General features: G+C 52.5%; 1 protein-coding gene across 7 annotated transcripts in view; it reads left to right on the top strand.

Moving 5' to 3' along the window:
• ST3GAL5 (ST3 beta-galactoside alpha-2,3-sialyltransferase 5) overlaps window positions 1-21,734 on the top strand; it is a 53,515-nt gene extending 31,781 nt beyond the window's left edge. For 4 of the 7 annotated variants that reach the window (XM_062209780.1, XM_062209786.1, XM_062209784.1 and 1 more), the window contains 5 exons: window positions 878-989; window positions 14,161-14,504; window positions 16,232-16,418; window positions 17,579-17,737; window positions 20,483-21,734. In XM_062209780.1, the coding sequence (XP_062065764.1) occupies window positions 878-989; window positions 14,161-14,504; window positions 16,232-16,418; window positions 17,579-17,737; window positions 20,483-20,731 (1,051 nt within the window). In that variant the 3' untranslated portion in view covers window positions 20,732-21,734. The other 3 variants (XM_062209783.1, XM_062209787.1, XM_062209788.1) reach the window with 3 other exon arrangements.
• The last annotated feature ends 4,626 nt before the right edge of the window (window positions 21,735-26,360 follow it).

Here is a 26,360-nt window from a genome sequence, read left to right as displayed (position 1 = left end):
GGGAGACCTGGAAGAAGCTCCTGGCTTCTAGCTTCGGATCAGCTTGGCTCCGGCCATTGAGGCCATTGGGGGAGTGAACCAGCAGATGGAAGACCTCTCTGACTCTCCCTCTCGCTCCCCATCTCTGCCTTTCAAATAAATAAATAAATCGTAAAAAAAAAAAAAAAAGAACCCAAGCTGGCATCCGTTATGAGATGCCGGAGTCACACAGGTGGTGGCTTAACCAGCTGCAGCACAGCACTGGCCCTTGTTTGTTTTTAAGAACGTGAATTATTTTAAGCAGGTTCTCTTAAACTTTGTTTTTTTAACCTTGTTTTCGTTTCTTGGTGGGACTAGAGAGCTTGTAGGAAGTGAGATCTGTAGAACCAAGACTAGACGGAGTTTTTTCTCCAGATCCAGTGTCAGTGTGGATGTATCCGATCTACAAAACCAGTGTTTGTAGATGGAGTTAAGGGTCCGTAGTGGGCTGTCTCATCAGCCTCATGTCTGGGTAGGCTTCTTAAGCATTATCATCAGGTTATCTCTTTCGTGTTCCTTTTTATTTTTCTTAAAAAAAAAAACAAAGGACTGAAAGTGTTTTATAGTAGCAAAAAAATTGAAGCTGAGATTCTGTAGTTCAGCTCCCTTGATTTTTTTCTCAGTCCAGTAATCTGGACTGAAATGGCTCCGATTTTATTAGGACGCCTTCGCCAAAAGCAGAGGTTGTTTGTGCACTCGCCTGCTGGCCAGCTCATCTTGTGGGGAAGGTAGGAAATGACACTTCCCTCACCCCGGGTCAGGCGGGCGCCGTGGGGGTGCAGCTTTCCCCTGGGTCGTGCTCTGCCTGCTGGTTTTCACATGACTGCCTCGTTTCACCTCGTTGATGGTCTTTTTCCAGATGCACACTGCTCGTGTTTGGAGTGTGGATCCTTTACATCCTCAAGTTAAATTACACCACCGAAGAATGTGACACGAGAAAGATGCATTATGTGGACCCTGACCGCGTGAAGGTTAGAACTGCCATTGGTGTGGCGTCAGTGAACGCGTCCCCAGGATACACACAGGCTGAACTGGTGTGCCCTGGGTGTGCACACAGGCTATACAAGCATGCCTCACATGTACACACAGGCTGAGCCCCTGTGCCCAGTGTGCACACCCAGACTGTACCGACGTGCCCCATGTGTACACACAGGCTATACCCCCATGCCCCTTGTGTACATGCACATTGTACAGGCGTGCCCTGTGTGTACATGCAGGCTGTACTGGTATGCCCATGTGTTACACAGGAAGGTTGCTGAAATTGGGTAAGCACCAAATCTCAACACTCCTAAATCAAAACCAAACACAGCCCTACCCCTCCCTGCAAAAGCCCACCTGACCGACCTGCTGACCCTTCCCATAGAAGGGTCATAGGAGTCTCCTCCTGTGGTGCGGCAGCCAGGGCGTGGGCTGGAGAGGGTTCTGCCCCAGAGTTCATTTTCCCTGATGCCGTCTGTGTGTGTGTGTGTGTGTGTTCTTAAAACAGTCAAGGAAGAAATTCTTTCAGGATCACCTGTCATGTCTGTTTTATTTTTGGTTTGAATTTCAGGTTGCGTTTTAAGATTCTCTTCCCCAGTTGTATTTGTTTCTCTGTTGACATCTTAAATAGAGATTGCGCTAATGACTGTGGTGGTTACATTGTCCAATAATGTTCAGCCCAGGATGGAAGAAGAGATGATTTTAAGCAAGATAGTGAGGTAGAAATGATTGACACATGTGGATGCTTGCCATGTATTATCTCATTAATCGTTGTCGTGACTGTGGGACATCCCAGGGTCATCTCCATCTCACGGAGATGTTTGGTCAAGTTTGGTTAACGGATTTAGTCAATTGGGTTTAGTGCCTACTGTGTGCCAAGAGCTGTTCTCAAAAAGCATTAGCAATATCAACTCATTTAGCTCTCTCTTAAAAAAAAAAAAAAAGTCTATTTGTTTGAAAGGCAGATTGACAAAAGGAGAGAGAAACATCTTCCATCTGCTGGTTCATTCCACAAATGCCAAGCCAAAGCCAGGAACCAGGAACTCAACCCAGGTCTCCCACATGGGTGTCAGGGGCCCAAGCACTTGGGCCACCTTCTGCTGCTTACCCAGGGGCATTAGCAGGGAGCTGGGTCGGAGCAGAGCTCTGAATCAGCACTCCAATGTGGGACAGCAGCGTCGCAGACAGGGCCTTACCCTGCTGTGCTCAACACCAGACCTCCCTTAGCTCTCCGAGCTGTGCCGGGGCTGCGGGGGCCTGACCCTTCCCTTCTCACCACTGAGGACACTGAGCGGTGCAGCCCGGGCGTGGACTCGGTGCCGCGGCTTCAGAGTCTGGGCTCCTGGCCGCTCTGCTCCGCCTAGGCAGGGAGTTCCACAGGGAAGCCAGATGTTGAAGCGCACAGTACAGCAAGAAGAGACTCCACACTTGCACCCAGATCCTAACTGATTGTCGCTGGGTGGCAGCGAGACCCTGGACCAGTCCCCTCTGTTGCTTTGAGTCCCAGTTTCTCAGCTGTGAAGTGTAGACAGAGGCATCGTGTGAGAGAGTGTTCCTAAAGATCGGATAAGATCACTCAGAGAGCTCCTTGCTGATTTTGATGCTGTCTCTGCTTTAATCCCTGTGGTGCTGGGGGCACCCAGACAGCTAGAAACAGGGAATGAGCAGTAAATGCAGAGCTTGGTCATGAGTACACAGCCTGGCGCCCGCAGAACCACTGGGCCTCGGGGGTCTTGCTGACCCCTCTCCTCGGAGCTTGTGAACCCGTTTCATTTCATCGTCGTTGACACATCTGCTTGTGTCCCGTGTCCTCCGCCCGGGTTTCTTCTCCTCCTGACCGGTATGGCGCTGCACACGTGCCCTGGCTCCCAGGGCTCTCAGGGCTCTCTCGGATGAAGCTTGCAGACCGCCCATGTGTCTTTTGTCTCCTGGGAGAGGCCGAACACGGTGGCACTCAGGGTGACCTGCTGATGCGCTGAGAGCTCCCCGCGTCGTGTCTGTGCTCCGCCTCTCCGTTCACTCTGCGCGTCCCCACTCCCGGTGCGTTCAGTACTGTGCGGGCCGCCCGACTGCTCCGCAGTCTGGCGAATGGGGGAGGGAGGCGAGCTCTCCTGTGCAAGGGCTGAGCACACCATGTCCCCAACACAGAAGGAGAAGTGTTCGAGTGACTGCTGGCTGAAGCCAGCTCAGCAGTTCCTGTGCCCTTACTCCCTGCAGTCCGTCTGTGTTAACAGACAAGGGATGGTCTGCTTGTCCCTGCCGTGGTTAGACAAGTGCTCTGGTTATTTTGGCCATTATACCCTTTCGTTTAAAAAAGAAATTACTTATTTACAAGGCAGAGTTACAGAAAAACAGAGATCTTCCCTCCGCTGGTTCACTCCCCAAATAGCCACAACAGCTAGGGCAGGGCCAGGCTGAAGCCAGGAGCCTGGAATTCCATCTGGGTCTTCTACATGGGTGCCAGGACCCCCATCACTTGGGTCATCTGCTGCTGCTTTCCCAGATGCATTAGGAGGGAGCTGGATCGGGAAGTGGAGCAGCTAAGATTCGAACCTGTTCTCATAGGGGATGCAGGCAGGCAGGAGCTTAACTGGCTCCTGTGCCCCAGTGCCAGCCTGGCCATTATACTCTATAAGCTTTCCCCCAAGGAATACTAGTGACTTCTGAAAATGACCAGAGAGGAGACTCAAGACCACATCCTCAAGAAACCATAAAGGGGCAGGAGCAGCCGTGTCGTCAGAGGATAGAGGATGAGACCCAGGGCGGGTGGTGGCCAATGTCAGCAAGGCAGAGCCCCGCCGAGGAAAGCAGGGCCCCGCCCAGAGGGCCTTAATGGCAGAGACGTGCATCCAGGAGGCAGCCAAGCCCGAGGGAGAGGGCTTTGACGGTTGGAAGGGTGCAAGGGTGGGTGAGCGAGCTGCCTCTGTGGTGTCCCCGGGAGGTCTTCGGGGGCTCAGGGGCCTGTGGGTAGAGTTTGGGCGCCAGCCAGCTGGTGGCTTAGCAACCTCTCGGCTCCCTTCCAACCGTGCAGTTCTGCAGCTCTCTGCAGTCTGCCAGGGCCTGGCTGGGAAATGGGAAATGTAGGCTGGTTTCATAAACAGTTTCATAACCTGGGGCTTTCCCTGTTCCGAATTCTGGGTGGAGCTGTCTCAGCTCGAAAGCTCCGAAGGACACCTGCTCACCAGGCCGCCGTGGTACTCCGCGCTCCTCTGACACTCGCGAGGCTGCAGCTGGTGGGATAAGAAGTTATGGAATCTTCAGCCGGCGCCGCGGCTCACTAGGCTAATCCTCCGCCTTGCGGCACCGGCACCCCAGGTTCTAGTCCTGGTCGGGGCACCGGATTCTGTCCCGGTTGCCCCTCTTCCAGGCCAGCTCTCTGCTGTGGCCCGGGAGGGCAGTGGAGGATGGCCCAACTCCTTGGGCGCTGCACCCCATGGGAGACCAGGATAGGCACCTGGCTCCTGCCATAGGATCAGCCAGCCGCGGCGGCCATTGGAGGGTGAACCAACGGCAAAGGAAGACATTTCTCTCTGTCTCTCTCTCACTGTCCACTCTGCCTGTCCAAAAAAAAAAAAAAGTTATGGAATCTTCTCGTCGTTCCATCTAAAGTATTGCTTGAGAGCAGGGACTGTGTTTATAATATATATATATATATATATATATATATATATGTATATATATATATGCAGTTCCTGGGATTCCGCGAAAAGAAATAGTGAGCCACAGATGCCCTTGGGAATCCTCGGCTGTCGCCTCTTCGCCCTTTGCCACCCCTCTCCGGCCTGTCTGTGGCCAGCAGGCGCCACTGCGGCCATGGTAGTGTTTTTGGAACACCGAGTGTGATTGGCTTCCCTGCTTAAAACTCTGCTTTCTCTCCAGCGCCCTCGGGAGAACACCCCACTCCCTCGTCGGGCCTCTGAGCCTCTGCCTGTCCTGGTTCCTCCCCGTCTCTCCAGCCTCCTTTGGCCACCCGTGTCATCCCAGCACTGCCTGCTCCAGGCACACTGATGCCCCCACACAGGTCCTCAGTGGCACCTCCTTCCTTCAGGGCGTATCTTTTGAGATACAGTTCTCCCAGCACAAAGCTCAGCCACTTGAGGCCGTGGTGTGATGGTGTCGGTGCCCTCACAGAGCTGAGCCACGTCGCTGTGATCTGAATTTAGGAATGTTTTCATCACCCCCAGAAGAAACCCCTTACTGCTGGTACTCGGTCCCTATCCCTTCTCCAAGTCCTAGGCAGCCACAAATCCACTTTCTGTCTGCAGGTTTACTGGCTCTGGACAGAATTCCTACAAACAGAGCCATATTGTACAAGGGCATTTCTTCATGTGGCATGGAAGTTTCAGCCACGTTGTAGCACAACTTAGTACTTTTTATTCCTTTTTTTTTTTTTTTTTAAGATTTATTTATTTACTTGAGAGTCAGAGTTACAGACAGAGAGGGAGACAAAGAGAGAGGTCTTCTATTTACTGGTTCACTCCCCAGATAGCTGCAACAGCTGGAACTGGAATGATCCAAAGCCAAGAACCTCCTTCAGGTCTCCCACACAGGCACAGGGGCACAAGCATTTAGGCCATCTTCTGCTGCTTTCCCAGGCCATAGCAGAGAGCTGGATCAGAAATGGAGCAGCCAGGACTCGAACTGGTACCCATATGGGATGCTGGCAATGCAGGTAGATGTTTAACCTTCTGTGCCACAGTGCTGGCCCCATTCCTCCTCCTCCTCCTCCTTTTTTTTTTTTTTTTTTTTTTTTTAAGATTTATTTATCTATTTATTTCAGAGGTTGAGTTACAGACAATGAGAGGGAGAGCCAGGGAGAAAGGTCTTTCATCTGCTGGTTCACTCCCCAAATGGCCACATCGGCTGGACCTAAGCCAATCTGACGCCATGAGCCAGATGCTTCTTCTGGGTCTCTCATGGGGGTGCAGGGGCCAAGGACTTGGGCCATCTTCCACTGCTTTCCTCGGCCATAGCAGAGAGCTAGATTGGAAAAAGAGCAGGCTGGACTAGAACTGGCACCCATATGGAATGCCGGCACTGCAGGCAGAGGATTAACCTACTGCCCAACAGGTTTGGCCCCCATTCCTTCTTTTTTTAAAGATTTATTTATTATTTGAAAGGCAGAGTTATACAGAGAGAGAGAGAGACAGAGAGAGATCTTCCACCCACTGGTTCACTCCCCAAATGGCTACAATGGCCAGATCCTGGCCAGGCTGAAGCCAAGAGCCAGGAATTCCGTGTGGGTCTCCTATGTGGGTGGCAGGGGCCACCTGTGCTGCTTTCCCAGGCGCATGAGCAGGGAGCTGGATCAGAAGTGTAACAGCTGGGACTAGAACCTGTGCTTTCATGGGATGCTGCGGTTGCAGGGAGCAGCTTACTCCGCTGAGCCAGGATGCCAGCCCCTTTGTCACTCCTTATTTCTGGAAAGTATTCCAGCATATAGACAGACCACATGTTGTCGATCCATTCATCTGCTGATGGACGTTTGGATTGTTTCCACTTTGGGCTGTTGCGAATAACGCTGCTACAGACACGTGTGTGTTATTTGCGTATACCTGTTTTCAGTTCTTGTAGGTTTATTCCTGGGAGTATAATTGCTGGCCCGTAGAGGAACTCTGGGTTTTAACTTTTTGAAGAGCTGCCAGACTGTTTTCTGAATTGGTTCTATCATCTTACATTCCTGCAAGCAGCGTACAAGGGTTCCAGTTTCTCCACATTCTCGCCAACACTTGTCATTCTGCAATCCTATTGTATTGTGGCCATCCTAGCAGGTATGAAGCGGTGTGTCAGTGTGGCCTTGATCTTCATTTCCCAAGAGCCTTGACGTTGAGCACCTCTTCCTGTGCTCATGGGCCATTTGTATATCTTCTCGGGGGAAATGTTTATTCAAATCCTTCACCCATTTTTCAAATGGGGTCATTTGTCTTTCCGTCACGGTGTTGTGCGGTCTGGATGCCGCCCCTGTGTCATGTGCGTGGTTTGCAGGTACTGGCGCTCACGCCGTGGGCTGACTTTGCACTTCCTCGGTGGAATCAGCACAGACGTCTGTGACGTTGATGATGCCTGGCCTGCTGTCCTTCCTTCGGGGTCATATCTAAGAATCTAAGAATCGTGGCCGGTGCCGTGGCTTAACAGGCTAATCTTCCGCCTTGCGGCGCCGGCACACCGGGTTCTAGTCCCGGTCAGGGCGCCGGATTCTGTCCCGTTTGCTCCGCTTCCAGTCCAGCTCTCTGCTACGGCCCGGGAAGGCAGTGGAGGATGCTTGGGCCCTGCACCCGCCTGGGAGACCAGGAGAAGCACCTGGCTCCTGGCTTCGGATCAGCGAGATGCGCCGGCCACAGCGGCCATTGGAGGGTGAACCAACGGCAAAGGAAGACCTTTCTCTCTGTCTCTCTCTCTCTCTCACTATCCACTCTGCCTGTCCAAAAAAAAAAAAAAGAATCTAAGAATCGTTGCCTGCTCCTGGTTCTCTGCGAAGAGTTGTGTGGTTTCAGCTCTTACGTGAGGATCTTTGAGCCACTGCGAATTCCTGTTTGTGGGTGGCATGAGGCCAGCGCACGTGTTTCTCTGCGTTCCCAGGCACTGTTTGTGGAGAAAACTTTCCCCTCTGCTGGTTGTATTCTTTTCCATCCCTCTGCCTGGGGCGTCCCCACCCTGGGCCTCTCTGCTGTTCATCTTTTCAGTCAATCACATAGCAGCTCAGGGGCTGTCTCCTCCAAGAAGTCTTCCCTGATCATCCCCCGAGCTGTGGTTTGGGAGCCCCGTCCTTTGTCAACCCGGACATTTATCTCTGCAGTGTTTTGCCTGTTGTCGTCTCCACTCGTCTTCCAGGCAAGCTTTTGGAGACAGAGGTGTGTGCTGACGTTTTCATTAGTTAGCGTGCACTCTGTACAGTGAGCTCCAGAGGGAGGGGAAGACGAGCATTGCGTTGCGGTGTGGTCTCATTATCTCTGAGCTCCAGACTGAACAGGAAACCCACGGTGAAGTTCTTTGAGTACTTTCCATCACAGACGTCAGGTTTAATCTCCCGTGGAGAAGTAGCACTGATGCTTGCATTGAACTTGAAATGAACTCGAAGCATTGACTGGTGGACAGGGAAAAGCACCCCTTCTGCCTGAACCCCTGTAACAATAGTACCCAAAAGTCAGGCGATACAGAAGCGAACAAACGGGACAGGCCCTCTGCACCACCCCCCCCCGCAATCCTCTTGTGTGGAGGAAGAGGAAGGCGTGGGGGGAGGGTCAGTGCAGTAGCTTAGAGATTAGTGCAGTAGGAGTGGAAGCCTGCCCTAACCAGGGTGGGAGGCAGAGTGGCTCTCGTTCTGTTACTGCACAGTCCTGCCAGGAGGTTCTGCTTCCTTCCGGTACCACCGAGAGCTCAAGACACACCTCACCCTGGGACCACCTGCCTCCCGCCCGTGCAGGCTGCTTAGTGGCCAAATTCACTCAGAGTCTCCATCGTGTCTGCTCCCCTCGCGTTTTTGCAGCCAGTAGGGCCACCTGGCCGAGTTTTGCAGAGAACCCCGGGCCAGGGCCCCTCCAAACCCAGTCCCTTCACCTCCTGGTGCTGCACCCCAGTCCAGTTCTGGGACATTTCCATCACCCACATTAGCTCCCCCAGGCCCTTTGTAGTCAGGTCCCACATCCAGCCCCAGCTGGCCACTGGCTGAGTGTTCACAGTGGAACCGTGGTCCCCTCCTGCCCAACCACAGTTTTGCTTTCTGCAATTTCAGTTACTGGCATTCAGGAGTGTTCTGAAAACCTGAAATGGAAAATTCCAGAAATATGCTTTTCATAAGTTTTAATTAACTTTTATTAGAGCATATTGTTAGAATTGTCCCATTTTATTATTAGTTGTTGTGCATCTCCTGTGTGTAGCTTACAAGTTAAATGTTGTCATAGGTGTCTAGGAACCCACAGGACCCGTGGAGTTCGGCACCATTCCCAGCTTCAGGCTTCCCCTGGGGGCTTTCGATGTGTCCTCCAGGGACCAGAAGGGACTCCGTGTCCTTTCCGTGACCTGGTTTTTTGAACTGCTGCTTTTAACCACATGAAAGCAACAGACAAAAGTGCGCCTCGTGGGTCAGGGCCTCTCCTCCAGCTGCTGTCCTTGTGGGGTACCACGCAGATCACGTGGGCCAGGCCTGCAGCAGCCCTGAGGGGGACACAGTGCCAGAGTCCACACAATGTGGAGTCCACCGTTGATGTAGCAGTTACTTGTCCTCTTTTTTTAAACATTTTATTTCTTTATTTGAAAGAGTTACAGAGAAGGAGAGGCAAAGGCACAGAGACAGAGATCTTCCATTTGCTGGTTCACTCCCCAAATGTCTGCAACGGTCAGGGCTGGGCCAGGCCGAAGCCAGGAGCTTCATCCAGGACTCTCACATGGGTGCAAGGGCCCAAGGACTTGGACCATATTCTACTGCTTTCCCAGGTGCCTTAGCAGGTAGCCAGATTGGAAGTGGAGCAGCCGGGACTTGAACCAGTGTCCATATGGGATGCCTGGTGGCTTTACCTGCTACGGCACAGCGCTAGCCCTAGCTTTTCATTACTATATCAAAATACAAGGATACTTCAAAAAGATCCTGGAAAATGGAATTCAAAGGCTTTGGGAGGTGTTTGGCACAGCAGTTAAGGCGCTGCCCACATCCCAAATTGGAGTGCCTGGTTTGAGTCCCAGCTCAGTTCCAACTCACCTTCCTGCTAATAGACACCCTGGGAGGCAGCAAATGATCGCTCAAGTACCTAGGTCCCTGGCACCTTCGCGGGGGACCTGGATTGACTTCTGCTTTCCCAGCTTTGGACTGGCCCAGCCCTGGCTGTTGCAGGCATTTGAGGAGTGAACCAGCAAATGGAAGCTCTCATTCTGTCTCTGGCTACCTTTCAAATAAATACAAATTGAATTAATTTTAAAAGTTAAGTTTATTTTGATGCAAAAACACTTTGAAATCCACGCCTAGTGTTTTTTTCTGAGTGTGCATTTCCATGAACTATTTTTTTTTCCTCCAGAAACCTTTCATTTAAGGCATACACACTTCATGCACTTCATATATACAAATTTAGGGACATGGTGATTCTTCCCATCCAGCCCTCCCTCCCACCCGTACTCCCACCCTTCTTCCTCCTCCCTCTCCTATTCTCATTCTTATTTTTTACTGAGATCTATTTTCAATTAACTTTACACACATAGTATTAACCCTACACAAAGTATAGAGTTCAACAAATGGTATTAAAAAAAAAAAAAAAACTGTTCCTCAACAGGTGAGTCAAAGGTTGTTCAAAGTCACAGCATCTCAAAGTGTCAATTTCACTTCCATGAACAGTCTGAATACCCCTCATACTTTCCTTTGTAAAGGAAAGAGGTTTATTTATTTCCAGGTCTGGAGATCAGAGATCGGGATGGGGGTGGGGCAGGACGTTGGTTTGGCCTCTGGGGTGTTCTGGCTGGCAGTGTCCCGAGATAGCACAGGACATCCCTGGGAAAGAGAGGGGGAGTGTGCACCTGCCTGAGTCTCTCTCCTTTTAAAGCCGCTGAGAATCCATCACGGGCCCGACAGCCTCATCCAACCTGATGCCCTCTCAAGGATCCTACCTGTAAACACCAGAATTGGGTGACGTCTCCACCATCTTGGCACCATTAACAAAGCACTGGGGACTAACACGGCCAGAGTGCAGGGGGACAGATACTGAGACCGCAGCCGAGACCCCCCGTCACACAGGGCGTGGCAGAGCTGGGCCCCTGCCACCGCGAGCTAACGCCAAACGCTCTGTCCTTATCTGGGTCCTTTCATTAAAATAAGAGAGACTGTGCTCTTGCCTTTTACTGAGAAGTGTTCCTCTTGCCTCTGTTGCTGAGAAAGGATGCTTCTCAAAATCACGGAGTGGAAAAGGAAAGTCGAGATCTGGCCGAGGACACCGACTTTCGTGATTTTTAATGCCCTCCAGTGAATGTTCACGTTGTGGTTTGCCGTGGCAAGTGGCCATGTCATTGACCATTGGAACTACCGGATGTCTATTAATTCTTAATTGTGAGCAGCCTGCAAGCCCAGCCTGGAAGGCCATTAAAAGCTGAAACTTTTATTTCCATCCCTGGATTTGAGACCAATGGAGGTTCTTGTGTCTTGGGGGAGTCTCGGGTTCCCTGCTTCCCAGGGGGCCTCACATCCCGGTCTCAGCCCTGGCTTGCCGCCATCTGCAGCAGAGAAGGGGTGCGATTCCATGTGTCCTCTGTGTCACAGCTCCTACGGTGAGGGCCTCCTGCCCAGCCATTCTCTCCTCCGAGCTTGGCCCTCGGGCGGGTGGAGAAGAAAGAGAAGAGAGGCCGAGAAGCCGCTTTCTCAGAGCTCAACACCCTCCTCTGCGGGAGCTGAAACCCAGAAGGAGGAGGTGCTGCGTGGCCTCAGGTGTCTCCAGTGCACCAGCTGTGCCGGAGCCAGAGGAGAGGTTACAGTCCTTGCACTCTGCTCAGTCTGAAGCCTGACATTGAACTCCACACCAGAGTGGCACTGGAATGAAATTTCACTCCTTTCCAAATGCAGCCTTCCAAAGAGGAGCTCCGGCATTCCCAGGTTTGCGGCTCGCTCACGGCCCCCCGAGTCCGTCATGAAGCTTCTGCCGCTCTCTGCTGGCCCGTCTCAAAGGGCCCTTTCTGTCCTAGGAGGGCTGCCAGGCTGCTCTGCCATGACGAATCAGGCCCTTCGGTCTCTGCAAAGTGTGTGGGTGACCTGGGGCCCTGGCGTCTAGAGACGAGTGCCTGTAGTATGGGCGGTCCCCTGGGCCCTGCCCCCCCCCATGCCCCACTGGGCACAGAGCACCGCTGCTTGCCAGGCAGGGTGGGGCGAGCCCCTCCTCCACTCAGGGGCTCAGGGTCCCAGCCAGCTCCTTGCCTGGTTTTCTTACTGATGGCTCCGGAAGACGCCGATCCACATGCAAGCTGCTGTTCCCAATGGTGCTGGCTGTGGGCTGTTGTTCTGGGAGCAGGAGCGGTAGCCAGCCAGCCCGGTCTGTGTGGGCTCAGCCCTCTCACTGAGGATGCCGCATCTGAGCCCACAAGATACCAGTGACCATCTCACAAGATGCCACAGGCGTGGTCAGGGTGACTGCCTGCAGCACCCTCCCTGAGGACTTGCGAACACCACCTCCCCCTTCCAGAAACAGGGCCACTTCCTTGGATACAGACAGGGTGCTCTTGGAGGTACTAGCTAGCTTCAAAGCCCCATTTTTTCAGTGTTTCTGCTTTAATGAGACAGATGTGCTCCTAAAAATAGACATGAAACAAAACTCAGACAATAAAAATAACAAGGCCTTGGGGAAAAACACAGCTGTGGTTAGCACTTAAACATGTATCACTACGGGGGCTGGCGTCATGGTGCAGCAGGCTAATTGCCACTGGCGGTGCTGGCATCCTGTATGAATACAGGTTCGAGTCCCAGCTGCTCCACTTCTGATCCAGCTCCCTGCTAATGCACCTGGGAAGTAGCAGAAGATGGCCCAAGTGCTTGAGTTCCTGGCGCCCATGTGGGAGACGTGGAAGAAGCTCCTGGCTGCCAGCTGCAGCCTGGACCAGTCCTGGACACTGTGGCCATCCAGGGAGTGAACCAGCAGATGGAAGACCCTCTTCTCTGTCACTCTGCCCTTCAGATATGTACATACAGCTTTAAGTAAAGTGTACCACTGTGGAGTGGGCGTTCAGCCTGGAGATTAAGCTGCCTGTGTCCCACATCGTAGGACCAGGGTTCGATTCCCAGCTTCCTGCCAGTGCAGATCCTGGGAGGCAACCATGATGACTCAAGTCGCTGGGTTCCTGATCCCTGTGGGAGACCTGGATTGCATTGCCAGCTCCCAACTCCTGGCTTCAGCCCTGGGCCAGCCCAGCCTAGTGTGGCAGTATGGACATTTGAGGAGTGAACCAGTGGATAGAGAGGCACTCATGTGCTCGCTCATTCTCTCTCTCTGCCTCTCAAATAACTAAAATTAAAAAAAAAAAAAATACACATTAGTCCTCATAGTAATGAAACTGATAGGATTCAAAAGAAGTGAAATTCCTACAACTAACTGTCCCGGTGGATACGGGCCTTCACAAACACGTGTGTGCACAGAGCAGCTCTACGGGAACAGGTGTTTGCTAGGCAGGGCCAAGCTGCACAGTGCAGTGACCAGGACAGGAAACCCAGGGGCTGGGGAGAGCTCCCTGGCGAGCAGCACTGAGGAGCACCTAGCCAGACCGCGGCAGGCCGTGGGGCGAGTGGGCGCCACGTTCCTCTCCTGCCATAGTCAGCCGCGCATGCTCGGCGCTGGCCAGCTGTCCCTGGCTCATGCAAAACACCAGCGTGCTGGGCAAATGCACGTGAAGCACATGCCATTTGTAGGTTGACAGGACATTGTTCCCTAATTACAGGCAAGGTAATTTGCCTTCCGGAATGTATGAAGCTTATTAACCCAACTGATAAATAAGCCCGCTCTCATGCTACTGGCCGGGAGCCTGAAATAGGAAACTGTGTGTGTGTGTGTGTGTGGCTACACACAATATGTACCATCTTAGCCATTTTTAAATGCACAGCTCAGCTGTGTTAAGCATAAAACACACTTGCTGAACTTTCTCATCTCCCAGAACAGAAACGTTGCACCCACTAAACACCAATCCCTCTCCCCCTTTGCCCAGCCCCTGCTCACCCCCATTTACTTCTCGGTTTCGGGAATGTGACTGTTCTCGATGCCACGTGTGAGCAAAGTCCCACAGCAGTTCCCTCTGTGACTGGATTACTTCCCTGAGCACAATGTCCTTGGAGCCCTCGCACGGCATAGCATGCGTGCGAATTTTGTGAAATGTCCAACACCTCCAAGGACATTTTTTTGTCCCAGGTTGACGTGAACAGTGTTAGGCAAGGGGGCTTAGGGCAGGAGAGGGGACGCCTTCCTGCTTTGCTCGTGCCGGGAAAGCAGTGCCCTTGTTGGAACGCTCGTCTCCTTGTCCTGTAATTCTCCCAGGTTGTTTCTTGACGTTTCTGAGCACAAATGAACTCTAGAAGGCAAAGGTTCTGTGTCTGGAGACGTTCGTCAACGAGGGAGCTGCTGCACACATCACGGGCCGGGCGCCCTCCGCAGTGTGAGTGTGCTTCTTACCCTGGAGAGTCTTTAAACTCAGCTTGGTGTGCTTCTGTTCCAGAGAGCTCAGGAATACGCTCGGCAAGTCTTGCAAAAGGAATGTCGCCCCAAGTTTGCGAAGACGTCCATGGCACTCTTATTTGAGCACAGGTACAGCATGGACCTGCCACCTTTTGTGCAAAAGGCCCCCACAGCGAGTGAAGCTGAGGACAAGTACGATCCTCCTTTTGGATTCCGGAAGTTCTCCAGTAAAGTCCAGAGCCTTCTAGAAATACTGCCTGAGCACAACTTTCCTGAACACTTGAAAGCCAAGAGTTGTAGGCGGTGTGTGGTAATCGGAAGTGGCGGAATACTGCACGGGCTAGAGCTCGGCCATGCCCTGAACCAGTTTGATGTTGTGATAAGGTAAGTACCTTGCTTTCAACATCAGTCTCTGGGTCAGCACAGCTCCGGGAACACTGAGGTTTGCAGGAAGCTCTTCATGGCCCCTGCCCTCAAGGGAGTCACTGTTGGAGAAGTTAAAGTACAAAAGGCTGGTTGCCCACACACTGTGCTTTATGTTTGAGGAGCAGGTGCAAGTGGACTACAGTAACAGGCAAAACCTTTTCAGAGGAGGGGAGGTTTGGAAGGAGCAAGGGCGGGAGATGAGCTCAACAGGAACAAGAGGAGAACGCAGGAGAACTGAGTCCAGGCGGGTGCTGGGGTCTGGAGCCGGGCCTGGGACTCAGAGCCCTAGGAGGTGGTGCTGGCATGGACACAGCTCACAGACGACCAAGAACTACTGTGCCAGGCAGTGGACAGTTGTCCTGGATGCTGTTTGGTTGACTGTTTAAAAATTTGCTTTTCTGATTATGAAAGTAATTACGCTTATGACTGAAGATCAGAAAAAATACAAAGAAGTGACAGCCATTTCTAGCACAAATCGCCAGCCCCTGTTTGTTTGCTGTGTTTTCTCCACTTTTGTTCTGCACATGTGCTTCTGAGTGCACTAACGTATATTTTTTTAAGATTTATTTTATTTATTTGAAAGACAGAGTTACAGAGAGAGGTAGAGACAGAGAGGTCTTCCATCCTCTGGTTCACTCCCCTGATGGCTGCAACGGACGGAGCTGCACCGATCCGAAGCCAGGAGCCAGGAGCTTCTTCTGGGTCTCCCACGTGGGTACAGGGGCCCAAGGACTTGGGCCATCTCCTACTGCTATCCCAGGCCATAGCAGAGAGCTGGATTGGAAGAGGAGCAGCTGGGACTAGAACCGGCACCCATATGGGATGCCGGCGCTTCAGACCAGGGCTTTAACCCACTGCGCCCCAGCACCGGCCCCACACTGATATTTTTGTGAGGAGAAAGAAAGAAAAAAGGTCTGCTCCAGGACCATGCTTTGTCCTTGATTGTCATTCTGTAGATATCTTTTAATAAGGTGTTTGACTTCAGAAGAGTGAGTGGCAGTGGAATAGAAAAAAAAGGCCAGGTATAGGAGTGAGGATACGGATAAAGAACCCAACAGATGGGGTTGGGAGGGGAGGCGGACCTTAAAACTGTGTGACCGAGGTAGTGGTGTTGCTTTTGGAAGAATTCTTAGAATTCCCCTCCAGACCAACTCCTGGTAAAGCCTGGCTCTATCAGATGTAAGAGCCCCAAATCTGTACTTGCAGAGCAGGGGATGACCTGGGGCCCAGTGCGCTCCTTGGTCCCCACCCCACGTAACTGCAGTCCATGTCTGCCATGCCCAGTGTGAGTTTTCCTTCCTGGTTGCCGTTTTGAAATCCTAGCAAGAACCACAATGGGGAGTTTTCAAGGCCACTTGATTGGCACCCAGAGAATGCCGAAAAGGTACAGATACATAAGGAAGGACTGGCTTAACATACCAGGCCTAGGCGAGATTGCTTGGCTAACGTTGATTGGACGTGGGCAGCGGTCTTGCAGGTTGCATTCATCAGACACCTGGGAAGGACAGAGCCGTGTGGGGCAGCAGGGCTGCTGGGAGGCCTGGCCCAGCCCCAGCCTCCTGTTCATTCCTCGTCCTAAAGAAACATGGAGAAGGTGACCCTGGCCGAGGCGTGGGATGATGTGTGCATGTCTGTGGTATGAAGCGTGCATGGTAAGCCTGTCTTTGTCCCTTTTATCTGACTAGGTTAAACAGCGCACCGGTTGAGGGATATTCAGAGCATGTTGGGAACAAAACTACTATCAGGATGACGTACCCAGAGGGCGCTCCGCTGTCTGACCTCGAATATTATTCCAATGACTTGTTTGTTGCCGTTTTATTTAAGAGTGTTGACCTCAACTGGCTTCAAGCAATGGTAAAAAATGAAACCCTGGTAAGCACTGGGAATTCCTGCACCAAACGTGTCTCAGTGAAAAGTGAAGGAATCTGTAATTGCAGAAGTTTATTTTTAAAGACGTCTGTCTTGTCTTTCAATGGTGACCACTGTCTTTGCGGAAACTTTGAGAATTCCTTGCTTCGTTGCTTTCAAAACCTGACTTTTGAGTCACCAGAGAAAACGGTAGTGGCTACTTAATGGGAATGTCAAGTTTGGGGCCAAAATTGCTGTTACTGAGGTTGATCCCTCACCTCCCCTCTAGACTTGAACTTGCCCGGCATTTGGCTTGTTGCAGGAATTAAATTTACCTGGGCACATGTCAACTATTATGGAGGAAATGCAAAAGAATATACATAGAATCCCAGAGCTCTCTGACAAGGCCTTGTCAGTGGCCCTCCCTCGTCAGAGTGAGTCCTCCACATTCCACAGGGGCAGACATGCAGGAGACGGCCCTCGTGTGCTCGTGTTTCTCCTGGTCCTCGCCATAGCCCATCCCGTTACTTGATGGTTCCACTGGCTGCGGCTGTCCAGGAGTGAGAGTGGGCGCTGGATACGCACACACGCAAGCTGTCTGCTAGGTGGAGACTTTCACAGAAGCTCCACGTGCTGGAGACCTTTTATGTCCAAGGTTGGATTCCGTTCGCATTGCCAGGGCCTTGTGGGTTTTCTTTCAGATAGAAGTTCTCATAGGAAGACAGGCTTGTGGTCAGGTGCAAGTACCTCACAGGACTGGGCGGTACAGCAGGCACATAGAGGCTGCTCGCTCAGGGCCGGCTGGGGCTCCCTCAACACTTCCCTACCCTTAGAGCGCACCTGTTCACGCCGTCTTCCCTGAGCAAAAGGGGAAGGGCCCTAAAAAGGCCTGGGAGCTCGGGCCATTCCCTAGGGATTTCTTCCTCCCACAGCAGGAGCTGGCTCTGCAGTTCTCTCCTTGTCCAGCACCACCTTTGTAACCTGCATCTCTTGGAATTACTCTCCTGAGCTGAGGTCGTGGCTTTGCGTAGATTCTTAGTGATCCTGCTGCAGACGGCAGTGCACAAGGCCATGTGGTGCAATGCCCATGACCTTGGCCTGAATAGTAGAGAATACTTTCTGACCATTCACTGATAACTGGAATAAATAACCCTAATGCTTGCTTGCTTGCTTGCTTTCCTCAGCCGTTCTGGATGCGAATCTTCTTTTGGAAGCAAGTGGCAGAAAAAATCCCACTGCAGCCAAAACATTTCAGGATTTTGAATCCAGTCATTATCAAAGAGACTGCCTTTGACATCCTTCAGTACTCAGAGCCTCAGTCAAGGTTCTGGGGCCGAGACAAGGTAATTCTAACTGTTGTTCTCTACGTGGGTGGGAGGGGAGAGGTGCACAAATTTCAGGTAGGCCCAGCTGTGTATGCAGAAGCCTCTCCTGTGGAACACCCAGACGGGCTGCCCCATGCGTGGGTCCCACCTGTACCGCCACTGCAGGGCTCCTCACTGCCCACGCCTCTGCTCTTCAGTGCCGTCAGCACATCAACACTCAGGCCACTGAGATATTGTTTAAGGTATTCTCACCTCAGGACTCCGTGTAACTGCAGGACACCAGACACCTGTGGCCTGAAAAGTTCTTTCCGTTTTGACTCTGGGCAGCTTGGGTGAGAATTGATGTGCATTGTCTTTTAATAGGTGTTGCTAAATAACGTCAGCCTTCTAGAACAGTGCTTTTCAGTTGATGCCTGAAACATACCCCAAACATTCTGATTTAATTGGTCTGTGCTGTGGTCTGTAGTTTAGGATTTTCAAAATTTCCTGGGTGATGTTAATTTGCTGTCTAATTAGAAAAAAACATTAGGTGCCAGGAAGTTCCTTGCAGTTGAAAATTCTTTACCTGCTATTAGTGTGGACTGCCAGCAGGGGGTGGTGTGGGGATGCCTGCCTTACATAGGGCTCCAGGATCTGAATAACCAGACCTTGTCTTCAAAAGTTTAAGACCTGTGTGGAAATCTTTCTCAAACAAAATTTATCACATATGTGAGACTAAACACTCAATACAAAAAAAAAAAAAAAAAAAAAGGTGAGTCCATAAAAAATGGACAAAGGGTATGAACAGACATTTCACAAGAAATTAAAGTAGCCAAAGAATAGATGATAAAAATGTTCCACCTCATGAATAAGCAAATTAAAGCCACAGTTCCCTTTTTTACCCACTTTCTTAGCAGATTTAAAAGTGCAATGATTGTTTGGTAGGAATGTTGATACAGTAAGTTGGTATGTGTTCTGGAGGATGGTTGGCAAACGTGACTCCGTTTTAAGTATGAACAGTCTCTGACCCAGTGACTATACTCTAAGTATCATAAAGAAGTTAGAGAAATCTTCAGAGCTGTTCACCATAGCATTAGTAGCAAAGGACTGGGGCCAGCACCGTGGTGCAGTGGGTTAAGTCCCTGCCTGCAATTCTGCCATCGCATATGGGTGCCGGTTCAAGTCCCAGCTGCTCAACTTCCTATCCAGCTCTCCTTTAATGTACCTGGGAAAACAACAGAGAATGGCCCAAGTGTTTGGGCCCCTGCATCCTCATGGGAGACCAGGAAGAAGCTCCTGGCTCCTATCTTTGGCCTGGCCTAGCCCTAGCTGTCACAGCCATTTGGGGAGTGGACTAGTAGATGGAAGATCTCTCTTTTTTTCTGTTTCTCACTCTCTTTCTGTAATTCTACCTTTCAAATAAATAAATATTTAAAAAGAAAGAAGGAAATATCTTCTATCCACTGGTTCACTCTCCAGATGGTCACAACAGCCAGGGCTGGGAAGCCAGGAGCCTAGAACTCCATCCAGATCTCCCACGTGGGTGCAGGGGCCCAAGCACTTAGGCCATTCTCTGCTGCTTTCCCAGGCACATTAGCAGGGAGCTGGAATGGAAGTGGTGTCGCCAGAACTTGAACCGGCACCGGTATGGGATGCTTGTGTCACAGGCAGCAGTTTAACCCGCTGTGCCACGTCACTGGGGAGGTTGAGTCCCTTTTTAACAGACGCAGTTGGCTTCAAGAGGCAGGTGTGACACACCGAGGGGCAGGAAGCAGTTTGTAGTGAGTAGGTGCTCCCTGATCCCCCCTGAATCTGTAGGCTCTGGAGGGCTCCCTGTCGCTCCAGGGTACACGAGGCAGAATTGTTTACAGAAGCCACGGGCTCTGCTCAGGTGGACGGAGAGGAGATTCCTCTGCACGTGAAAAATTAGCGAGCGAGTGTCAGCAAGCAGATCCACAGCATCCTTCCGGAAGGCCGTCAGCTGCAGCGCCTTCCAAACACCTCCGCGTGCTGTGCACCACCTGCGCCCAGGAACTGGGACAGAGTTTTTGCAGTCTTGGGTGCCAAGTTTACATGGCCAAGGAGGTCTGGCACAATGGCAGGCGTGCCGAGGTAGTGGTGACCCTGTTGTAATACACAGTGGTTTGGACAGTGCACATTCAGGGCCAATGTCAGAAGGGGCAGATTTTACAAGAAACTGATGTGAAAGTCCTGAGTGTCTGGACCAGAGATGAACTTGCCCCGACAGAGCATGTGGAAGGAAAGTGGCCTCGCAGCTGGACGCCTGGAAATGGCCTGGAGGTATTCTTGGCTAAAAAGGCAAACCGGGGCCTTCCATGGGACATGGCTGCCACTAGGGGGGTCCCCAACCTGAGGATGCTGTGTCCCCAGGCAGGGATGGGCTCCAGGAAGGACTGGAAGGTCCAATGGCCACTTTTCCCGGAGCAGACCTCAAGGACGTGTGGCGCAGGATTGAGGAGATGCACTGGTTCCGTGACTCTGGCCATCCTGGATCAGGCTGGTGGGTAGATGTTTTAAAGGAACACTCGGCATAAGAACTGGCAGGCTGCCTCGTGGGGACGTGTCGAAGGTATTCGTGCCCCAGAGCAGGTTTAGATTCCTAACCCCAGTAGGGAGTTAGGAGTTAAAATTCTGTAGACGATGACTGCCCCCGATGTAGCTTTTATAGCTGCCTAGCGTGCACAGACCCCGCCAAGCAGTGAATCGTGCTAAGACACCTTTCCCCCTTTCCTTTCTTGATGGTCGTATCTCCCCCTTTATCAGAACATCCCCACGATCGGCGTGATCGCCGTTGTCCTGGCCACACACCTGTGCGACGAAGTCAGCCTGGCGGGTTTCGGCTATGACCTCAGTCAGCCCCGGACACCTCTGCACTACTTTGACAATCAGTGCATGGCTGCCATGAACTGGCAGACCATGCACAATGTGAGCACCGAGACCGAGTTCCTCCTCAGGCTGATCAGAGAGGGCGTAGTGAAGGACCTCAGCGGGGGCATCCATTGTGAATTCTGAGCACCCACAACCTCACTTGGAGACGCAGCTCGGACCCAGCCTGCCTTTGAACAGCCTTCTGGGTGCGTTGCAACGTGCGGATGCTTTGAAGTGCAGCTGGTGTTTTTAACTTTGAATTAAGGCAAAGAAAGAAAAAAACCATTTAGCTCTTCTCATTATTTTTTTCTATTTATTTGAAGTCAGTGTTTGTTTTTGCACAACGTTTTATAAATTAATTTTAGGAATGGAACTGAAAAGACTCTTGAAACAGGGCTGTATGTGATGATGTTTTATTGTATTATAGGAGAGTAACTGAATTTGTGAAAACTCTGTCCACGTACAGCGCACATCTGCTCTCGCGTGATTATGTGGAAGGAGGCGGGAGACCCGCCTTCGGTGACGGCACTGAATGCCTGGTTCTGCTTCCCCACCACTCTTCTCTCTGTTGGGGTGATGTGCTCAGTAGCTAGACCCCTGGCAGCTGTGTGGGGCCTGGGCCGGCTGGACAAGTTCACGGCCCCTGTCCGCGGCTCTGCCCTCTGCTGGCCGACTCCAGCAACCAGCCGGGGAAGCTGGCTCCGAGGTCGCTGGTCGTGAAGGGACACAAAAGACAGTCTGTGTCCTCTGAGTACTGTGAAGCCACCATCTTCCCAGCAATTAGGACAACTCTGGAATTTCTTGAGAGTTTTTCTACTGCTCTTCTAAAGCACTTGAGTATTAGCTAAGATATTCCAGCGTCCATCTGGTTATAAAAATTAAGACAAAACTTTGATTATCCAGAATCATGGCAAGGAAGTAACCTTTTCCAGAGGGGAATAAAAAAGTTACATTTTCTGAAACACTGAAATGAAATTCTCCCAGTGTTATAAATCGCCTATTTAAAAACATTTTTTTTTAAGTGAGTGTTTTTTTTAAATGTCTGCCTGGCAGTGTGTACCAGGCAATGTGTCAGTCAAAAAACTAAATAAATAAATAAGAAAGGAATGGAAGGAAAAGAAATAAAAGCTTTGGAGGACCCTAATAATTAGTTTGTTTGAGTGCTTATTTATTTACTTTTTTAAGAAAATACCAGAATGTCCTCCTAGGGTGCTGTGGCCCAATGGAGCCCTCACTGTGGGTGCCACAACCCAGGGACGGGACTGGGGTGCCTTGCCCTGCATGCTGTGTGCACCAGCGGGTGCAGCCTCGTGAAGAGACTGGGAGTCAGGAGCTCCCCTAGGACGGCCCTGCGCTCAGCTCTGCATCGTCGCGGCTCTGCTCTGTGGCTGCTGCTGCTCCTGCCGCCACCCTCGGGCCTCCCTGCCCTCTGCTGCCTGTGCAGCCCCCAGCACCCTGCAAGTTCTCACCTCTGCCCCGGGCCACCTTCTCAGCACGGGCAGGGCCAAGAGCTGGGTCCTGGCATTCAAAACAGAGGCCCTTCTATCTCCAGGGCTGGGGTTCAGCTCAGAGGGACCCGCAGAGCAAACAATACTTCTCCGGCATTGTCTGTTTTCCTAACATTCTGTGTGGATCTTGCTTTCTGCTCAGTACAATGCTGTTTGTGTAGAAGGCGCTTGAGCCGGCGCTGCGGCTCACTAGGCTAATCCTCCGCCTTGCAGCGCTGGCACACCAGGTTCTAGTCCCAGTCGGGGCACCGATCCTGTCCCGGTTGCCCCTCTTCCAGGCCAGCTCTCTGCTGTGGCCAGGGAGTGCAGTGGAGGATGGCCCAAGTTCTTGGGCCCTGCACCCCATGGGAGACCAGGAGAAGCACCTGGCTCCTGCCATCGGATCAGCGCGGTGCGCCGGCCACAGCGCGCCTACCGCGGCGGCCATTGGAGGGTGAACCAACGGCAAAAGGAAGACCTTTCTCTCTGTCTCTCTCTCACTGTCCACTCTGCCTGTCAAAAAAAAAAAAAAAAAAGACGCTTGAACACTTGCGCGTGGCAAATGACTTCCCTTAGAAAACTGAGACTTGGGAGGATGCTCCCCAGCTCCCCTGTGACGGGGGTACACGCAGCGCCACCCCTCGCCGCTCAGAGAGGCCCAGATGTTTATTTCCCAAAGCTTGCTGACACTTCCCCGACAAGCTTCTTCCTGCTGGGGGCGCTCTCGCTGGCTGCACGGGCCCAGTCCTGCCTGCCTGGCCAAAAGGTGCTGAAGAGTGGGCAGAACAGCGCCCCCACAAGTGGAACCTCCAGGCCTTGTCCCACGCTCCTCTGCACATCCCTTTTCCTTTGTGTGGCTTGGCCCCTGGCTCTAGTTTTCCCTTGCAGGCAGTAATTAGGAGCCCTACATGAATAAAAAGATGTGTATTTTTCAGACCTTCATGGAGTCTACCAGCCAATAGGCGTTGGCCAGGGACCACCCTGGAGCACGCTTCCCACTTCAGTTTGTTTGGTCTTTGCTTCCGAGTTGCCAGCTGCGTTTTTGGGCTCCCATGCCACCTGCGTTTTTGGGAGCAGACCTGCTCTGGTGCCCTGGGAGTCATAAGTGTGACCCCTTGTCACGGATGTTTCACGGCCACCCTCACCGCTTCCTCTGATGGAGGCGTTGTCCTGAGGCAATGTCGGCGGACATGGACGTGCTCTGTCCTTCTGGAACTCTGAGCTGCAGAGTGTTAACGAGTTTCAATGTTCTGTTGTTTTCCCACAGCAGCCATCCTCTCTCCGGAAACTGGGGTTGGCCTTAGAAAACTACCTCAGGGGCCCGCGTGGTGGCACACTAAGTTAATCCTCTGCCTGTGGCGCCAGCATCCCATATGGGCACCAGTTCTAGTCCCAGCTGCTCCTCTTCCAGTCCAGCTCTCTGCTGTGGCCCGGGAGTGCAGTGGAGGATGGCCCAAGTGCTTGGGCCCTGCACCCATTGGGAGACCAGGAGGAAGCTCCTGGCTCCTGGCTTTGGATCGGCGTAGCTCCAGCCGTTGTGGCCATTTGTGGAGTGAACCAACAGAAGGAAGACCTTTCTGTCTCTCTCTCTCTCTCTCACTGTTTGTAACTCTACCTGTCAAATAAATAAATAAAAAATCTTTAAAAAAAAAAAAAAAAAAAGAAAACTACCTCAGGGGCTGGATTGAGTGCGTCCCAACGAGGTGTCTCAAGGTTCTGCACCAGCCGAGCTGGGGTCGCTTTCTTCCTCCATTGCGCCTCTGGGGCTCTGTGCTGTTTTTCTCATCTCCCGAGGACATATAGATAAGGCATTGGCCATTCTGTTTCTACAAATCATTGGGGTCTCATCATTTGTTGCGCCCACTAGATAAATAAGCTGTCAAAATAGTTTGTTAAGTTTTTATTTATTTAAGAGAGAAAGAGGGGCTGGTGCTGTGGCGTAGCAGGTTAAGTCTCTGCCTACAGCACCAGCATCCCATATGGATGCCGGTTTCAGTCCTGGCTGCTCCTCTTCCAATCCAGCTCCCTTGCCAATGGCCTGGGAAAGCAGTAGAAGATGGCCCAAGTGCTTAGGCCCCTGCACCCATGTGGGAGACCCGGAAGAAGCTCCTGGCTCCTGGCTTTGGATCGGTGCAGCTCTGGCTATAGTGGTCATTTGAGGAGTGAACCAGCGGATGGAAGACCTCTCTCTCTCTCTCTGCCTCTCTGTAACTCTGCCTTTCAAATAAATAAATCGTAAAAAAGAAAAAAAAAAAGCATTCCCAGGCATTCAGAGTCACTTTTCGAAGGGGCTCTCCTGACCACCAGCACCTCTGCCTGAAGCTGCTTCCCAAGTCCTGCCCCTTCTCCGACCCTGGCCCACTTCCGGTTCTGTCCATTGGGTTAGTCCCCTGCCAACTGGAAAGAACCCCTCATCTTCCGGAAGAAGGCGAATGTGGGCGCTGGTGAGGGGCGTGGGCACACAGTGGACCCCACCCTGGACCCCTGCGTCAAAGCTTCCTGCAGAGGCAAAGGGCCGCCCTTTGGATTGTCCAGTTTTGAAAACTCCTGTCAAAGGGCGCTAAGATGTTACACACGGCAGCACAGAGAGATGGAAGAGAACGAAGAAAAGCCCAGGGAGATCGGCTTTTGATTCTTTTGGCCTTCTTGACGGCTCCGCGTGAATTAAGAGGGGACTTCCTCTGTGTCCCGCGGCGGCCCCACCTGTCCCTTGGGGAAACCCAGGCCCTCTGTTAATGTCCACTGTGGCCAGGGGGAAGGGAGAGAGGGGCTGCGGGCCACGGGGCCTGCGGGCGGGCAGCCCCGAGCCGCTGCGTCAGGAGTCCTTCCGGGTCACGGCCGGGGCTGGGGTCAAGGGTCTCACCTGCCCACGTGGGAGAGCTTCCTGCTGCTGCAGGTTCACCGCATGTTTCCCGAACCCGGGAACTCAAGTTGAGCGTGATGAGGGCCTGGTTTTTGCACCCACGAAAATACACGGGATCCCGGAACACGGAAGCAAGACCCAGGGCAGGACTGACGCCCGCTCCCACGCGCTGAGAACAGCGGCCGAGGGGAGCCGCCCGTGCTCCTGGCGCCAGCTCCCTCCTGCTCTGCCTGCAGGGCCTCCCGAGGTCCACACGGCCTTCACCAGAGAGCCCTGGCTGGACCCCACGCCGCCGCCACGGGACTCCGCCACCCCCTCAACAAGGTGGGTGTAGGGGCAAAGGTCAGAGCACGCGGGAGCGTCTAGGCTGCGTCCTGAGGGGCTGTGGGGGCTATGGGGGCCACGGGGGAGGGCAGGTACCCGGGCGGAGGCGACAGCGCGACACAGTGTTCCAGCACAAAGCAGCCTGCGGCCGCAGCGGCAGCTTCTGTGACACACCAGGCTGGGGACGTGCACGTCAGGGCAAAGACATCTGCAGGGACGTGGACCAGGAGCGGCGCTGGGGGCCTGCGCACTGCGGGCCGCCTTCGGGCCTGGGTTTTAGGGGTGACGGGAAGGAGCGCCAGGCTCAGGAGCTAGGAGGGGAGGCGACAGCCCTACCTCTGCCACGACGCCTCTGTAAGCTTTGGGGCAAGTCACAAGCCCTCGGGGGCCTTGCAGTCTGCTGAGCCCTGGCTGGGTCCCTGCTCGCATTCATGTTCTCTTGAATACAAAGGAAGCCAAGGGGAAGCGCGGTGGGTGTTAGGGTGGTCCGCAGCGCCGCCTAGTGTCACGAGGCTGTGCGCACAGCTCGCAGCACCGTGTCTGTCCGGTCTCTCCCGGTGAGCATCCGTCCTCCACTCTGGGACGTCCCAGTTCTTTCTCGTACACTACCTTTCGGATCCCGACCCCAGGCGGAGTGAGGCCTCCCCTTCAGTCTCCAGAGCCCCTTCAGCTTTGGGGCGTTGTCTCCGCAGGAAGAACATGACGCCTACTCTCGCCACTTCCCTTCAACACCCGGCTAGAGGGCCTCGCCAGGGCTCATACAAACCATGAGACCCGCGAGGAGGGTGCACAGCTGTCTCAATTTACAGATCACATAAGTTTGTCCTTTGAAGATCCTAAGGAATCCACTCAAATGATTAAATTAATAAAGGTGTACAGCAAATTTGCAGGCCGCAAGACCAATTCAAACGTACAGCTAAACGGCAGCTGTGAGAGAACCAAAAATGAAACCGAGAAAACAATTCCTTGTACAGCAGCATCAGAGAGAGTAAAAGACTTGTAAATACACTTGACAAAAGAAGCGCCAGGTGTAGACCCTGAAAAGTGCAACACATTTGCAATTTTTAAAAGAAGTGGAGAGGCATCCCTGGTTTATTGA

Source organism: Lepus europaeus, chromosome 13 (genome assembly GCF_033115175.1).
Source record: "Lepus europaeus isolate LE1 chromosome 13, mLepTim1.pri, whole genome shotgun sequence".
Classification (NCBI taxonomy): Eukaryota; Metazoa; Chordata; class Mammalia; order Lagomorpha; family Leporidae; genus Lepus; species Lepus europaeus.
The sequence above is the reverse complement of the archived record's forward strand: the minus strand, read 5'-3'. Positions and strand labels throughout refer to the sequence as shown.